The following is an 18,233-nucleotide window of genomic DNA, read 5'->3' as shown; positions in this document are numbered from 1 at the left end:
GATGACAATTGTTTTCTTCTTATCAGAAAGAAATAATCAGGCATACCCGGGAATTTTTTTTTAATAAATTGCCGTGTCCTAGTGAAGGGCCAAAACTTTCCATGTTAGTTTTATAACCAGCTGACTTTTTAACCAGATAAAAAGTTTACAGATAAGATCATTACTATGTCAATATGAAGCAGATAAAGGAAAATGTGCTTAGATCACAAAATCTAACTTGCACAGAACTCCTCAAATGATGTTAAACTGGATCATTGAGAAATAATATAATTCCAAGCAATCCAGATCATTAACATGACTTCTTGGATTATAAACCTAACCAAAGAGCACAGACTGCCTTAACTCTATTCCACAGTTGGATTGGTGAGATTTATGAACATTTTTTGCCTAAAGAAAAGGTGCATGAAGTAAATTATGTCATGCAAAGCACTCAAAGAACAATGGATCATTCATTCATTCAACAGTATTTATTGAGCACTTACTATGTGCAGAACACTGTACTAGGCACTTGGAATGTACAATTTGGCAACAGATAGAAACAATCCCTGCCCAATGACGGGCTCACAGTCTAATCGGTGGAGACAGACAAAAACAAGACAACATAATCACGATAAACAGAATCAAGGGGATGTACACCTTATTAACAAAATAAATAGGGTAATTAAAAAATATACAAATGAGCACAGTGCTGAGGGGAAGGGAAGAGGTAAGAGTAAGAAGCAGAGGGAAAGGGGGCTTAGCTGAGGGGAGGGGAAGGGGGAGGAGCAGAGGGCAGACGGAGAGCAGAGAGGGAGCAGAGGGAGCAGAGGGAAAAGGGCTAGCTCAATCTGGGAAGGCCTCTTGGAGGAGGTGAGCTGTCAGTAAGGCTTTGAAGAGCGGAAGAGAGTTAGTTTGGCAGAGGTGAGGAGGGAGGGCATTCCAGGACAGCGGGAGGACTTGGGCCAGAGGTCGATGGGGGGATAGGCGTGAATGGGGGACTGAGGAGGTGAGCGGCAGATGAGCGGAGCGTGCGGGGTGGGCAGTAGAAAGAGAGAAGGGAAGTGAGGTAGGAGGGAGCAAGGTGATGGAGTCTTGAAGCCAAGAGTGAGGAGTTTTTGTTTCATGCGGAGGTTGATAGGCAACCACTGGAGGATTTTAAGGAGGGGAGTGACATGCCCAGAGCATTTCTGCAGGAAGATGATCCGGGCAGCGGAATGAATAATAGACTGGAGTGGGGAGAGACAGGAGGAAGGGAGATCAGAGAGAAGGCTGACATAATAATCCAGCCGGGATATTATGAGAGCTTGTACCAGCACGACAGCCGTTTGGATGGAGAGGAAAGGGCGGATCTTGGTGATATTGTAATGGTGAGACCAGCAGGTGTTGGTGACGGATTGGATGTGTGGGGTGTGAATGAGAGAGCTGAGTCAAGGATGACACCAAGGTTGCGGGCTTGTGAGACGGGAAGGATGGTTGTGCCGTCCACAGTGACAGGGAAGTCAGGGAAAGGACAGGATTTGGGAGGAAAGATAAAGAGCTCAGTTTTGGACATGTTGGGTTTTAGGAGGCGGGCAGACATCCAGGTGGAGACGTCTTGGAGGCAGGAGGAGATACGAGCCTGAAGGGAGGAGGAGAGAACAGAGGAGGAGATGTAGATTTGGGTGTCATCTGCATAGAGATGATAGTTGAAGCCGTGAAGTCGAGCGTATGAGTTCACCAAGGGAGTGAGTATAGATGGAGATCAGAAGAGGGCCAAGAACTGACCTTTGAGGAACCCCTACAGTTAGCGGATGGGAGAGGGAGGAGGAGCCCGCAAAAGAGACCAAGAATGAATGGCCAGAAAGATAAGAGGAGAACCAGGAGAGGAGGAGTATGTGAAGGAAGCCAAGGTGAGATAAGGTGTGGAGGAGAAGGGGATGGTCAACAGTGTCAAAGGCGACTGTGTGTACGTTGGAAACTGTAGGGTCAAGAGGAAGTCCAAGAAAAGGAGAGCAGCTTCCGTTCAAAGGGTTGGTACAACTACAAAGACACTACATACCACAAAAGAAAATGGCTAGTGTGATGAGGAGATAGTGGCTTCTTCTCAAATGCAGATTCAGAATAAGAAAACTACACCCTTTGAAACACCATCATGCCTTGTTCCAGCACTTACCCCAGTATGTGAACAGCATGGTTAAGATACGGATCAACTAGCACTGCGCTTCAAATCTCCCAATTTCCATCTGCAGCAATGATACCAAGGTCCTTAAAACCCACTTTGTCCAAAGTATGGCAAAGAACCTTGGTAATAGATGTTACAAAATGCAAAAGACTTGAACTGACTGAAACTCAATTGACAAGAGTTTCAACAGCAGATTTGGTGTAATCAGGAATATCCTTTAAAAAAGACTTTATCTAGCAGGACTCTAATTAAAAAATACTTGAGCAAAACCTTTCAGATTCAAATGTCCAATTTAAATTTCACAGTGTGCAGTGTTCCATTTACCATGTACACCACCTAAACCTTTACCTAGAAACTCTTACAAATGTACCATACAATACAGCCCATTGTTGGGCAGAGATTGTCTCTATCTGTTGCCGAATTGTACATTCCAACTGCTTAGTACAGTGCTCTGCACAAAGTAAGCACTCAATACATTCGATTAAATGAATAAATGAATTGGTGAACATTCCTTGAAAATGTGGTTTATTTTGTCTATCATGGGATATTTCTTAACATTGTTTCATGCAATTAATTACAATTCTTTCTAGCTGAGCCCTAAAAGTACAAATTACACTGTAAACCCCTCTCCTCCCCTTGTCCTGCTTCCCCATCAACCCAACTAGACACCAACTCACCCTATATTTTCCCTGTCTTTCCAGCTTCTCTACCCAATGCTCTAATTGGTTTTTTTTCTTAAACTTAAATCAAAGCTACAGCTCTTGCTACAAGCAAAGGCAACGACCTCTCCCCCTCCTTGCTTGTAGCCAAAAGGCCAGGAACAGGGACAGGTAAAGACTAGGAATGATTTGAAACAGGGAAAGCAAGGGGGAAATAGTCCTCTCCCCTCATCTCTCCCTGGCCCGTTCTTTTCCCCATCCCCAGGGTAAGGTAGCAAAAAATAGCTATAACTGTTATTCAAGTTAAAACAAAGAAAGAAATACTGGAGCAATGGGGAGTGGTAGAAGGAACCAGGGCCTCCCTGGTAAGGCAGGGATGAAGGACAAGAAAGATGGAGCAGGAAAGTAGGGAGCAGGAAAGAATTGACCTTCCTTAGGCCTCTAGTCATAACTATGGGCCGAGTTTATGTATTCATTCAATTCTTTCAACTGTATTTATTGAGTGCTTACTTTGTGCAAAGCACTGTACTAAGTAAAGCAGAGCAGGGCACAGTCCTGGGGTAGACGGATTATGTCATAAACCACACAACATATCCAAACGAAACTCATCTTCCCAACTAAACCCTGCCCTCCCCCTAACTTTCCCATCACTTAGACAGCACCATCACCCCTGTCTCACAGGCACACAGCCTTGGCATCAATCTCAACTCATCTCTCTCATTCATTCCACATATTCATTCTGTAACCAAATCCTATCGGTTCAACTTTCACAACATTGCTAGGATCTGCCTATTCTTCTCCATCCAAACTGCCACCATGTTAATCCAAGCACTTATCCTACCTTGCCTTGATCACTGCAACAGCCTCCTTGCTGGCCTCGCTGCCTCCTTACTCCAGTCCATACTTCACTCTGCTGACCCAGTCATTTTTCTACAAAAATATTCAGTCCACGTTTCCCCAATCCTCAAGAACCTCCAGTGGTTGCACACCCACCTCTGTATCAAACATAAATTCCTTATCATTGGCTTTAAAGCACTCAGTCACCTTGCCCATTACTACCTTACCTCTAATTTCCTACCCACAACCCAGCCCACACACTTCACTCCTCTGTTGCCAACTTACTCATAGTACTTTGATCTCATCCATCTTGCTGCCAACCTCTTGCCCACATCCTGCCTTTGGCCTGGAACGCCCTCCCTCTTCATATCCTACAGACAATTACTGTCCCCACCCTCAAAGCCGTATTGAAGGCACACCTCCTCCAAGAGGCCTATCCCAACTAAACCCTCATTTCCTCTTCTCCCAATCCCTTCTGTATCACCTTTGCATTTGTATTTGCACCCTTTACTCATCCCTCCCTCAGCCTCACAGCACATACGTACATATGTGTAATTTATTTATATTAATATCTGTATCTCCCTCTAGACTGTAAGGTCACTGTGGGCAGGGCAAGTGTCTACCAAATCTGCTATTTTGTACTCTCCCAAGTGTTTAGTACAGTGCACTGCACACAGTAAGTGCTCAATAAATATAATTAACTGATAACTTGGGGTGCACCTATACTGAACTGGGGCCTGGAAACTTGACAACAGCTTAAGTGCCTGAATCCAACCTGTAAAAATAAGGGACAGTCAAAGATATAAGGACTTGGAGATGGGGGAAGATTTTTCCCACCTTTCCAGTTAAGAAGGATAACACATCGTAACTTTCCAGTCTTGAAGAGATTAGCACCCAGAAATAATAAAATACTTCAAGACTTCCACATTCTGGCACACAGCTGATCCACCAATTTCCACTTTGGAAACCCTCAAAAATTAAAGTGCATCTCTTAGGTATTTACTCATTCACCTGGTTCTAAGATTCACACACTCTGTGTTCCCCTTGCCCTCCTCAGACAAGGGCTCCTGGAAGAGAAGTGAGCCCTGCAATGCTTCTACCATGGAGCCCCACACATAGATCCTCTGCTGCCCCAGGGCAGCGGGGGGTGCCCGAGCTGCCTCGGCAGTCTTTCCCTCCTGCCCCTAACTGTTGTCTGGGTTGAGCTGCACTCTGTGGGGCGAGGGATTCAAGGCACTTTGTCATCCCTATGTCCCAAGATTGGCCCCCACAGCACAGAGGGGACTCCGAGCTGCCACTGGCATGGAGCTGATGCAGCCTCTCCCTTCCCCTGCCCCCCTTCCCCTGAGGCACACTCTGATGGCCAGAACCACCACTGTTTCGGAGGGCACCTGTGATATTTAGTGGGTGCCTCCATGACCACAGCACACTTCCCCCAGCCCCCTGCCACTCCTTACCAGTCCCAGGGCCCAGCTCCACTGTTTGACTGGCTCCAGTGGCCCAGGACCACTGTCCCCTCCCCACACACACCCCCCAACACCAAGGTATCATGATGTGTCCCCAGTTACAGCCCTGGAGCACGCTGCCACCTTAGGACACCGGGATATCTCTAACCCCTGCCCTAACGTAGCTTGGGATTGATCCTAATGCCCTGTGTTTCCCCAACGCCTTGGCATTTTGGGGGTTCCCACTGTCCAACCCCCGCCAGGCCTCATGGCTCCAAGATGGTGGGTTGGGCCATGAGGTGGAGCTCAACAGACCATTGGAGGGGGAACTAAGAGTAATGAAAGGGGACCATTGGAGACTGAGAGATGTCAACTTCTTGCTCAACCACCAGAGATAAGTCACGGAACCTAACAGCCCAAGGACTAATGAGGTTTTGCAACCATGCGAGCAGCTTCAGGAGGGCCAAAGGAGCTAACTGCTTCAGGCTGGGGTGGGCTTATGCAAATGAACAGATGTGTTCATTCATTCTATCATATTGAGCACTCACTGTGTCCAGAGCACTGTACTAAGCACTTGGGACATTACAATATAACAATAAGCAGATACATTTCCTGCCCATGACAAGCTTACAGTCTAGAAGGGAAGACAGACATTAATATAAATAAATAAATTACAGATATGTATCTGAGTGCTGTGGAGCTGGGAGGAGGGATGAATAAAGGGAGCAAGCCAGGGTAACAAAGAAAGGAATGGGAGAAGAGGAAAAGAAGGCTTAGGGAAGGCTTCTTGGAGGAGATGTGCCTTCAATAAAGCTTATGTGCCTTCAGTAAGGCTTTGAAGGGTGAGAGGGAGAGTAATTGTCTGATTTGAGGAGGGATCACCCATGTAAGCAGCCCACACTCAGTACTTGGACTGGAGGCCATGTGCTGAGCCCACCCGGTGACTGACGTGATGCGACCTGTTGACTCTGTGTTCTCTATGCTTCACCTCTCTGGGAGTGATAGCACTCTGTATCTTGAGCTCACAGGAATAAATCCGCTCCTACCAAAACTGCATCCCAGTTTCATTCACTCATTTTCTCAACAGTATTTACTCTATGCTTACTCTGTGCAGGTCACTTGTACTAGAGACTGAAAGAGTAAGACACAATTCCTAACCTGAGAGAGCTTCCCTATGATCCCAGCCTACCCAAGGCTGAATAGCTCCCCTTAGCACCTACCGTCAATCTTGCTCCAGGCCTGCTCTCAAGTTTACCACAGGATCTGCCATGCTCTTCACCAACTACCATTTTCACTCCTTTTCCCACTCCTACCTCTCCTACTCCTGGTGTCCCCAGTCCAAGCACTGAGCTTCTCACTCATCTTTCTCTCTCCTACACTGCTATCAGGTCCTGGCTGCAACACTGGCTACCTAGCTCCTGTGATTGTTTCCCATAGGTGCGACAGATGGGGAAAGGACATATTGTAACAGATGATGCCTTCATTTTTTAAAAAAATCCTCTATTTTGTAAGGTTCTATAAATACATATAAAATACAGTTTGGCAGTCTCACAAAATGGTGAAGAACTAATCATTGAAAAAAGCTATAAGCAATGTTAAAAAAGAAAATGTAATCAGAAATGTGCTATGGGGTGCAGGGAAGTTAGAAAACACTAAACACTTAAGTGCATAGAGGAACAACAATTAGAAGTCAAGGAATGCTTTGGGGTTGCAATTTTACAAAAACCAATGTAGGCAGGGGTAAAAACTCTCCCTTAGCAACAAAAAATGGTTTCCTAAATTATGGTATAAAACTGGTAATTAATTGCAGTAATAAACTAATTATATCTCCAGTGAGGTAAAATTTAGAGTTAGAAATTAACCTCATATCCCTTCCAAAATCTATCAAGAATACTATTTTCCAAATGAGCATAAAGACTGAGTTAATAATTATGCAAGTGTGAAATGGCTAATCACAAATAGATCTTCTTATGGTGTACATTCCAGTAAGAAACATGCAATAACATAATGAAGCAAAGGGTGACCAAATAACTTTGATTTAAAAAAAAAGTAAAAATGTGCCTGGTTTCCTATTACTGGTTCTCGGTTTTAATAACCTACTATTCTGGACTCCACGTCTAAATGTTTAGCCACCATTTATGGAAGTAAAACCTTTCCCCTTTTTGAAGACCTATAAAAGGGCCATTCATCTCTGTAGGAGATGATCAAATGTAGGACCCCAGAGGAGAAATAAGGTAGCACTTACAGCTAATCTGTTTTAAAAGATGGAATTTCCTTTTGTGCAGGAAGCAATTTCCAGTCTGCCTGCCACTTTTCTCCTACTCTTTCCTGTTTTTGCAGGTTAGGCATTCAAGTCATGAGCTGCTAAGCTTGTTTGCCCAGGTGTCATCCTGTCACTGTAACTGGTGAGGACTTCTCACTGCGATTATGTAGATTACTTTTAGGGGATTAAAGTCATCACATGAGGCTTGTGCCTTTTTAAAGACCTAAGCACTGATTGCAATTTTACAAATGTAAACAAAAGATAATTATCTAATTCTATTCCATCTACCAATTAAATCTCAGCTTTATATACTGCTTTTCAGGATGAAAATGCTCTGCTGAGATTTAAGAAAGTACTAAGAGGGAGGTTGGTGAATGTGCAAATACCCCATAACTAGTTAGCCAACTACTTATTGTCACTGACTTTAAGTCAGACCTTCCTCTTCTCTGAGAAGATAATGATTGCTTGGCACAGCTGCAAAAGCAAACTTAATTTATACTTATTTTGTCACAAAATGTTTTAAAATCTAAAGCTGACAATGACATGGTTGTTTTGTTTCAGGAGTGTAATCAATTAAATAGTTTATGGTATTGGTGATCCAAGTTTTAAAAAGTGAGAAATGCAATTCCTCAAAAGCTTTCCAAAGTCACATAAGAAATGCCATGAAACATACATGAAAAGATCAAGGACAGAGGTAAAAGATGTTTGAAATAGTCCTGAGAATCATATCAGCAGAAGAAGCAACCAGAGGATAGGGGCCAAAGTGACTCAATAAATAAGGGGCAGTAAATGAGTGTTTCCACTGGCAGTAAAGAAATGACTGCGGTAACAAAAATTCTACAGACCTTAATATACTGGATGTCAAAGGATCGCTCATTCCAAATCTAAGAGACAAAAAAATGGGGAACAATAAAATGAATAACTTTAAGCCTAAAAATACTAGACCTTTTTTCACATAAGTTCCACACTACTCATAAACCCCAGCCATCTTCCAGATGATATGGTGTTTCCTCTTTCCCTAGGAATTGTCACCTTCACGCAATTTCCTCCCTCATGTAAATCATTCAAGGTAAACAGGGAAATTAATTTTTTTAAATTAATTGTCATATACATAAAAATGTTTTAATCAAAAATTCCCAAACCACAACCAATTCGGGGAAGAATTATATTCTCTGACATACCTAGGAATATCCTGAAAAACCAACTTTATTATAATATTGGAAAGCCAACTCTGCAGCAAGCTCTCTAGGCCAGAAAGAAGAAAAGCTTAGGGGATCTAGAGTCAGACAGAACAGCCAAATCCTTAACTGAGAGTGGAGGAGATGGAAGTGCAAGGGGCCGGAGGAAAGAGCAAGGATAGGGCTTTTCAGTGTAGACCAGTTTTGGCTCCAATGTAATGATATACTTAAGGAGAACAAGCTTCTTCCTTAAATCCCTTCCCCAAAGAGTTACTCTTAGGAAGTGTGAAACACTATGCCTCCCAAAAATTGTCTGAATAAACCTGGTGGATTACTTAAGACTACTTCACCAGGAATAAAATGAACCACTATAATGATGAGAAAGTGTTTCTAAGGGTCACCAATGCATGAGGGAAAACTATCACAAAACACTTTAACCACAAACAAATTTAAGAATACTGAAAATCTCAAGTTCAGATTTCAAAAATCAGTTTCATGAACTGTGGGTGTATCAGATAATAAACCCAATTTACATGACTACCAGAAAGCACCCCCACACCAAGCCCTAGAACCCAGGAAGCGTTAACTAATGAAATGCAGGAAAAATGACAGTGGGGTGAAAATTAAAGATAAAAAGGTATTGAAAGTACTTTTACTAACCCCGACATAATCAATGTCCAAACCATGATGCTGTTTAGCACCCAGAATCCAGGCTACAATATAGCTAGCAGTAATATCCGGGAAGTCATAAGGCCAGTTTTCACCCTGCCCTATCCATCCAGGAAATGCCCAGGGTAACCCTGTAGAAAGACAAAGTCAGAGCACCAAGTGCTGAGTGGGCAATTCATCTGTTCCAACTGAAGACCAAAAGCAATGTTCAGTTAATACCTGGAAGGACATAACTTTGCCCCTACTTTTATATACAGTAATGGGATAGTTAACCACCGACAATTTCCTCCAGTCCTATGATGGGAAGATTCCTTAAAATTCCTTACTGTTTTTTGACATGATTCTTAGAACAATCACCTCCCTTGAGGGCCTATCTATCAATCAATCAATGGTATTCACTGAGGGCTATGTGCAGAGTACTGTACTAAGCGCTTGGGAGAGGACTTTCAGCATGTTTAGCAAAATATTCAAATTCTGAATTCTAATTCAGATGTAATAAAAGAGTAATTAATAAAACATTGCTTTGGAAATTTTTTTCCTGCACAATTTTGGTTCACCTTAAAGAAAATGAGTAGTAAAGACAACTGCTACTTCAAACAAAGAGTATCCCAGAAGGAGAACTAATCCCAGAAGGAGACCATCATAAATAGCATCAAATGTTGACTACACTTCTAAATAAGGTTATAATTTATAATACCCAGGAATGAAAATAATGCATAGCCTCCACTTTTCATCAGCACAAGTACAAGGTAACTCATACTTAACTATTCCGTGAAAAGTGTTTTCTCTCCTGGAAATTTCAATTAAAGTATCAACTTGTTAATAAACATTATTTGGCTGCCCACAAAACAAGAATGACTCAACCATTTAAGACTTTTCAATCAATTGTTAGTATTTATTGAGCGGTTACTGTACACAGAGCACTGTACTAAGAGCTCCGGAGGGTACGATACAACACAGTTAGTACCCTGAGTATATAAGTACAAAGCACTGTATTAACTGGGAGACTACAATGGAAGCAAAAAGCATCTTCCTGACCTCAAAGATCTTGCATTCTAATGGGGCAGACAGACAAAAATCTTTTCTAAGAATTCAGGGGAAGAAAAAGAACTTCAAATACTTACCAACAAGTGTAATATTGGGGTTCCTCTTCTTCGCTTCCTTCATCAGCCACCATTCGTAGCCTCGGAAATAATTTTCATCACCTTCATAATGCATGTGTGAGGGCTCAGTGCCATCTGAACAGGACAAGGAAAGAAAATATGACATTGTATTACCCAACTCAGTTCTAACATTCCTTGGTTTTTGTTCAGGTTCTAATGCAGAGGGTTCCAAATAATTGGACAGGAATGCATTTCTGTATAGAAAATGTTCAATTTTAAACCAACTGAAGGTGAAGGTGAAGGTGAAGGTGTGGACCAGATCCATGCTCCACAATCTTTTATGAGGAACAATCTTTAGCGAGGAACATCTGTGGCACCTCTCCCTCCCAACATCCTCCCAGGCCCAATCAGGACACAAAAGGGGGATTTGGAAAGTTGCTCTAACAGACTGATTCTCATGACCTTGGTGGGACACAATAAAAAAGAGATCTTGGCCTTAAACATTATGGACTGTTCTAAGTTTATGCATGTACAATACACAAACATGGAGCAGGCAAGATTGCAAGATAACCTCTGTGATGTGTCACCAAGGCACAACTTTTGAGCCTTGCAAAAACCAAACTCCCAAGACTCAACCCCAAAAATATGAGATTCACACTTTGCTCAGCACCTGTTTTTTCTCTTGGCCAGAGCCAATCACAGCTGACCAAACTTCTGAGAAGTGCACACCTCTGAACTATTGCATTGGTCACCTCATGAAGCAGCGTGGCTCAGTGGAAAGAGCACGGGCTTTGGAGTCAGAGGTCATGGGTTCGAATCCCGGCTCTGCCACTTGTCAGCTGTGTGACTGTGGGCAAGTCACTTAACTTCTCTGTGCCTCAATTACCTCATCTGTAAAATGGGGATGAAGACTGTGAGCCCCACGTGGGACAACCTGATTCCCCTGTGTCTACCCCAGTGCTTAGAACAGTGCTCTGCACATAGTAAGCGCTTAACAAATACCAATATTATTATTATTATTATGTTCAAAGGTCTGTCTTGACCAAAGCCTAACACCTTTTAACAAAGGTGGGAAAGTGGTTGTCGGTTTGATATCAAATGGGAGGAAATGACTAGGCTGAAGTGTGGTAGATGTGTTTCAGTGTAAAGAATTGATATGGAATGTACTGAAAGAAAAATAATCTAAATTGAACTATATGATCATGGACTCAGAGTTATCAGATTATTTCCCCAAGTTGTGCTTGAGTTATTGTTGACTGTTCTTTTAAATCACTGGTTCAGTATGTGGCAGCAGCCAAAAAGGCAATTCAGACACTGGGCATCGTCAGGAAGGGGATAAAAAACAAAAACAGCCCAATTTTGCATGTTTGCACACAACAAATTCATTACATGTACAATTCATTAACAAAATAAATAGGGTAATGGAAATATATACAGTTGAGCGGACGAGTACAGTGCTGTGGGGATGGGAAGGGAGAGGGGGAGGAGCAGAGGGAAAGGGGGAAAAGAGGGCTTAGCTGCGGAGAGGCAAAGGGGGGGTGGCAGAGGGAGTAGAGGGAGAAGAGGAGCTCAGTCTGGGAAGGCCTCTTGGAGGAGGTGAGTTTTAAGTAGGGTTTTGAAGAGGGGAAGAGAATCAGTTTGGCGGAGGTGAGGAGGGAGGGCGTTCCAGGACCGCGGGAGGACATGGCCCAGGGGTCGACGGCGGGATAGGCGAGACCGAGGGACGGTGAGGAGGTGGGCAGCAGAGGAGCAGAGTGTGCGGGGTGGGCGGTAGAAAGAGAGAAGGGAGGAGAGGTAGGAAGGGGCAAGGTGATGTAGAGCCTTGAAGCCTAGAGTGAGGAGTTTTTGTTTGGAGCGGAGGTTGACAGGCAACCACTGGAGTTGTCTAAGAAGGGGAGTGACATGCCCAGATCGTTTCTGCAGGAAGATGAGCCGGGCAGCGGAGTGAAGAATAGACTGGAGCGGGGCAAGAGAGGAGGAAGGGAGGTCAGAGAGAAGACACAAGACCACCAAGCTGAATGAAATGTGACAGTGGTTGGTGCAAGACTAAAGAAAATTATTTCTTCTCCAAGAAGCTGGGAGCAGCAACATGGTCTGATGGAAACAGCATAGGCCTGGGAGTCAGAGAACTTGAGTTCTAATCCTGGCTTTCCCAATTGCTTGCTGTTTGAACCTGGGCAAGTCATTTAACTTCTCTGTGCCTCAGTTCCCTCAACTGTAAAATGTGGATTAAATACCTACTCTCCCCTCTAGTCTGTGAGCCCCATGCAGGACAGGGACTGTGCCTGACTTAATTAACTTATTCCTACCCAGCAGTCTTCCTCTCAGGATCGCACCTGGAGTTTCCAATATTCTCCAGTCTCATTACAAGAGGGAGAGTCAAGCAGAGGCACACCCACTCCATTCCTAGCTTGGGCAGAGGCTAGTGAGTGGAAGGCAATCTGCTACAAGTCAAAATTCACCTGTGCTGGGCACCAGTGGCATGGGAGAGAGTCAAGGGCAGAGACTCAAGTTTACAGTGCATAAGAAGGCAATGGTAAACCACTTCTGTATTTTTATTGAGGAAACTATGGATAACACCACCAGAGCGTTTGCAGATGGAGGTGGAGCATTCTGGGAGAGATGTGTCCATGGAGTCACTAGTCAGAATAGTAGTTGACACACAATAAACACTTAATACTATTAAAAAAAAAAAGCATATGTGATCTGTTACAAACAGGAAATTGTGCAGAGAAAACACTAATATATTTATGAAGAGGCTGGAAAAATTCATGAATAACTTGTCCATAGGGGGCTATTAGAGGGGATATCTCAGGAAGTTGAATGGAAAAGTTAGCATTTGATAGCACAGCCCTAAATATTAGAATGGACATCAAGGAAAGCAACATCACATGATTCTTCCAAGCATCCTGGTGCCACTAATGGACTGGATGGACTATCAGCCTGATGCAATAATGGCATTTATTATGCACTGAAGAGCTGAATACTAAAAATGTTTCTTCCATATCAATAACTATAAAAATGTGATGATGAAATCTTGCTATCAGTTTGGCATAGGGCTGTATAAAATCATGAGGTTATACTTCATCAGTTTTGCAGTTACGTCATGTCTTAGGGGTCTTGTTGATTACTTAGATATATGTAACAAACTAAACTTACAGATAAAGTTCAACATCAAATAACTGAGCTCTGGGGAAATGTTAATATGAAAGTCAACACAATATTAGCTGAGTCAAGGTCAGTGGGCTCATTTTAATCATTACAGTTTTAACTGTGGATTTTAATCATGTGGATTTCCATTCATTTTGATCTTTTTTGTATCCCCAAGAGATGTGTCTATTTAGAAATCAGGGTCTATATTTAAATCATAGTCTATATTTAAAATGCATGTCAATTAAATCTATGAAGAACCTGTTATCTTAACGTTTAAATGAGATGAGTCATATACCCAGTAAACCCAAATGAAAAACCTTTCCCAATCTGAAATCAAAAGTAATTTGGAAATGATTTTATAGAGTGATACAAGGAAGGAGGGAGAGAGGGAGAAAGAGCTATAGGGTGCTTCTCAAGTAGAGGTATTTCATAGGATGTCAGATGGTCCAGTCTATGCCTCAAGAGAGTAAAAAGGAAAGTTCAATAGCTTGATGCAAAATTTAACTCCTAATTCTCCACTGACTTCAAGAGCTAAAAAGGGTAAAAGGAATGTCTATTTCATCAGCTTACTCACTGCCTACCTTGGTTCCTGTCTCTCCCCTCTCCAGTCCATACTTTAGACTGCTGACATTCATCCATTCATTCAATCGTATTTATTGAGCACTTACTGAGTGCACAGCACTGTACTAAGTGCTTGGGAAAGTACAATACAACAATAAAGAGAGACAATCCCTGGTCACAAAGAGTCTAGCTCACAGTCTAGAGGTGGAGAGACAGACATCAATACAAATAAAGATACATCAATAAAAATAAAATTACAGATATATACATAAGTGCTGTGGGGTAGGGAGAGGGGGGCAGAGTAAAGGGAGCAAGTCAGGGTGACACAGAAGGGAGTGGGAGATGAGGAAAGGAGGGAAGGCCTCTTGGAGATGTGCCTTCAGTAAGGCTTTGAAGGAGGGGGGAGAGTGTCTTGCAGATTTGAGGAGGAAAGGCATTCCAGGTCAGGGGTAGGACATGGACCAGGGGTTGCAAGCAAGACAGGTGAGATAGAGGCACAGTGAGAAGGTTAGCACCAGAGAAGCCAAGTGTGTGGACTGGGATGTAGAAGGAGAGAAGTGAGATGAGGTAGGAGGGGGCATGGTGAAGGAAAGCTTTTAAGCCAATGGTGAGCTTTAAAGCCACTTTTTTCCAAAAGGATTTAGTCCATAAACACCACACCTCAGAAACTTCCAATGGTTGCCTACCTAACCCTGCATCAAACAGAAACTCTTATGATCAGCTTTAAGGCACTCAATTAGATCTCTCCCACCTACTCTTACCTTGCTGGTCTCCTACCACACCCAACCTGTGCAGTTTCACTCCTCTAATATAACCTACTCACTGAACCTCAATCTTTATCTCGCCACCAACCCCTTGACCTCATGTTCCCTCTAACCTGTAACTCTCTCCCTTCATATATGACGGTCCATCACTCTTCCCACCTTCTACAATCATATCTCCTCCAAGAGGCCTTCCTTTACTAAACCTTTATTTCCCTTCCCCGCCCTTCATCATCATCAGCTATGCACTTGAACTGTACTCCTTAAGCACTTTATAATCAGCCCAAAGTACTTACACACATCCTTATACTCTGCCTTTTCCCCCTAATTGTAATTTTTCCCAGTGGCTGCTTCCCACTGTAGACTGTAAGCTCCTTGTGGGCAGAGCTCACATCTACCAACTCTACTGTACTGTTCTTTCCCAAATGCTGTGTGCTGTGTTCTGAACACAGTAAGCCTTCAATAAATACCATTGACTGATTTAGCCATGCATGACTTAGTGGATAGATAATGATCTTGGGAGTCAGAGGACCTGGATTCTATCCCCAAATCTACCACTTGCTGCTGTGGGCAAATCATTTAATGTGTTTGTGCCTCAGTTTACTCATCTGTAAAATAAGGATTCAATATTGTTCTCCATCCTATTTACACTGTGGGTCAGGGACTTTGTCCTCTGTTCATTTGTATTTATTCCAATGCTTAATGTAGTGCTTGGCACATAGTACGTGCTTAACATTCATTCATTCATTCAATTGTATTTACTGAGTGCTTAATGTATGCAGAGCACTGCACTAAGTGCTTGGGAAAGTACAACAATAAACAGTGACATTCCCTGCCCACAATGATCTTACAATCCAGAGTAGAGAGCCAGACAAAAATACAAATAAATAAAATGACAGAGATGTACATAAGTGCTTCAGGGTTGAGGCAGGGCGGGGAGAGCAAAGGGAGCAAGTCATGGCAATGTAGAAGGGAGTGGGAGATAAGGAAAAGTGGGGTTTAGTCTGTAAAGGCCCCTTGGAGGGAGAAATGCCTTCAATAAGGTTTTGAAGCAAATATCATTAACTCCTTCTAACTAGACTAACTAAAAGCTAATGCCTGGACAAGAGAGTCTGTGGTTAAGAACAAAAAGGTCAGAATGCCTTTAAGATTTTATTGGGAAATCCACAGCATAAAAATTTAGCGGGAATAAGGAAGGGAGAGCTTCAGAAGTGGAAGCTCTTCTAATTCCAAGGCCTCTCCACCCCAAATCCATCCACATTGGCACCAGCTGGCACTGAGTTTATTCTGATGCCCAGAAGGGCCAATTCAGCCCCAATCACCCACCTCTGTCAGAGGTGAGATATAAAAAATCAGGATAATCTAGGTTTGGAAAAAAAAAAGGTTTCTGAAAGTGATACATGCAAAAAAAAATTAGGCTGTGTAATAGCCTGAAAGAATTCAGGTCTCCCCCTAAGAGCCTTAACCTATGCTCAGGAGATAGTCAGTCAATCATATTTATTAAGCACTTACTGTGTGCAGAGCACTGTATTAAACATTTGGGAGAGTACCATATAAAACTATAACAGACACATTCCCTGCCCAGATAGTATACATAGAACCTACCTGTTTTTTTCTGTTGTGATCAATTGAATGCTTTACCAATAGAATAGAGGCCCACTTTACTTCTTATTTGAAATAATGAAGTCTTTTAAATAATTGAAATAATAAAAGGCTTCAAACAACCAAATATAAAATGTTGCACCAATTTAAAACAAAAAAATGTAAGTGTAAAAGAACCATTTATTCTTTAAAAAAATGGATCAATGGCATTTATTGAGCACTTACTGTGCACAGAGCACTGAACTAAGCACTTGGGAGAGGACAATATAGCAGAGTTGGTAGACACAATCCCTGCCCACAATGAGTTAGTTGAAATCAATGGTTACTTTGACCTGTAAAATTTCAATCCTAAAGCCTGATTTCTTCACTTTTCAACCTTTAAGTCTTTGTGTTCTGAACTGATTGACTGCTTCTAATTACTTCAAGTGCTAATTGCTGCTTTTACATGAGAAAATTCAAAGTCTGTCCAAGTCTAAAAAACAGAAAGAGGAGGAAAAAGGGTGTGGGGAAAGTTGGGAGAAAAAGGAGATTTCCTAGCCATGTTGTAACAATAACAATAATAATTGTGGTATTTGTTAAGCACTTACTATGTACCTGGCAGTGTACTAAGTGCTGAGGTGGATACAGGCAAATGAGGTTGAACCCAGTCCCTGAACCACATAAGCCTCACAGTCTTAACCCTCATTAACAGATGAGGTAACTGAGGCACCCAGAAGTTAAGCGACTTGCCACAGCAGACAAGTGGTGAAGCAGAATTAGAACCCGGGTCCTTTTTTACTTCCAGGCTCGTGCTCTATCCACTAGGCCAAGGTGTTGGATCAGTAATACCAGTGGACCGCCAATGTAACCAACTGTGTGAGGATGGCCTATGAGGTACTAAGAGTAGCCTGAGAAAACATCAATCCCCACCAATTCCTACCTGTTGTCTGCCCATCTCCACCTATTTCGACTTTCAGGATATGCAAGGAGGCACCAAAGTTTGGCTAGGGAAAAGAATTAAACAGAAATTAAACAGTGCTTAGTTTAAGTAGGTCAAGGTCCTTCTTATATACAAGTATGCCCTTGTTCAACAGATTAAAAACAGCAACAACCGCAAAAAAAACAAGGCAGTGAAGTTAAATGACTATCTGCTGGAGGAAGAGCCCAAAATGTATAAGCAGAATTATCATTTAACACTGAAGGAGATTTGTCACATGGACTTTGAAGCTTAGGGGGAAGCAACGGGAGCCTAGAGGACCTCAGCTGCTCTAGTGTACTTCTGAGGAAGGCCTGGGATAGTCATCCATTTTTAGAGCCAAGGTGAATACCAATATCAGACGTTTGTTGTGCCAGAGGCTTTGAGCATAGGTGTTGGAACCTAAGCAGGAGATAATCAGGGAACTACTTCATAAGTAAATCTATAAAATCTTTTCTATGTCCTACTACTCAAATACACCACGACTTTAGCAAGATGGTGGTTCGGTACACAACAGGTGCCCTACAAAATAATAATAGCATTTATTAAAGGTTTACTGTGTGCAGAGCACTGTACAAAGTACTGGGAAAGAGTATTCAGATGGGAATAAGACATGGACTGTATCCCGCCCCGAGGGGCTCATAATACATGAATATAGGAGGAGCACAGGAATGGAGATAGATACATCGAGAGCAATGAAACTATAAAATACTAAAACAACACAAGATAAGGAGAAATACACAATACACAAAATGAAACCAAAGTCAGCAGAGAACTGTGCCTAGAAGAATGAATTTCAAGGCTCCTCATGAGTCAGAGTCCATCTCATACCCAAGGGCACGACGACAGCCACCACAGCCACCAGCTTTCCTAAGATCATGAGAAGTTTCGTGCTACAGATTCTGTT

At 42.6% G+C, this 18,233-nt stretch overlaps 1 protein-coding gene across 1 annotated transcript in view; it reads right to left on the bottom strand.

Annotated features, from left to right (window-relative positions):
* Positions 1-18,233, bottom strand: part of GALC (galactosylceramidase) — a 63,657-nt gene that overhangs the window by 39,635 nt on the left and 5,789 nt on the right. Inside the window, 4 exon segments of the mRNA XM_029062159.1 lie at positions 8,190-8,228; positions 9,183-9,322; positions 10,316-10,429; positions 17,291-17,354. Of these exon segments, the coding sequence (XP_028917992.1) occupies positions 8,190-8,228; positions 9,183-9,322; positions 10,316-10,429; positions 17,291-17,354 (357 nt within the window).

This window comes from Ornithorhynchus anatinus, chromosome 1 (genome assembly GCF_004115215.2).
Source record: "Ornithorhynchus anatinus isolate Pmale09 chromosome 1, mOrnAna1.pri.v4, whole genome shotgun sequence".
NCBI lineage: Eukaryota > Metazoa > Chordata > Mammalia > Monotremata > Ornithorhynchidae > Ornithorhynchus > Ornithorhynchus anatinus.
This window is presented reverse-complemented; position numbering and strand designations above follow the sequence as displayed.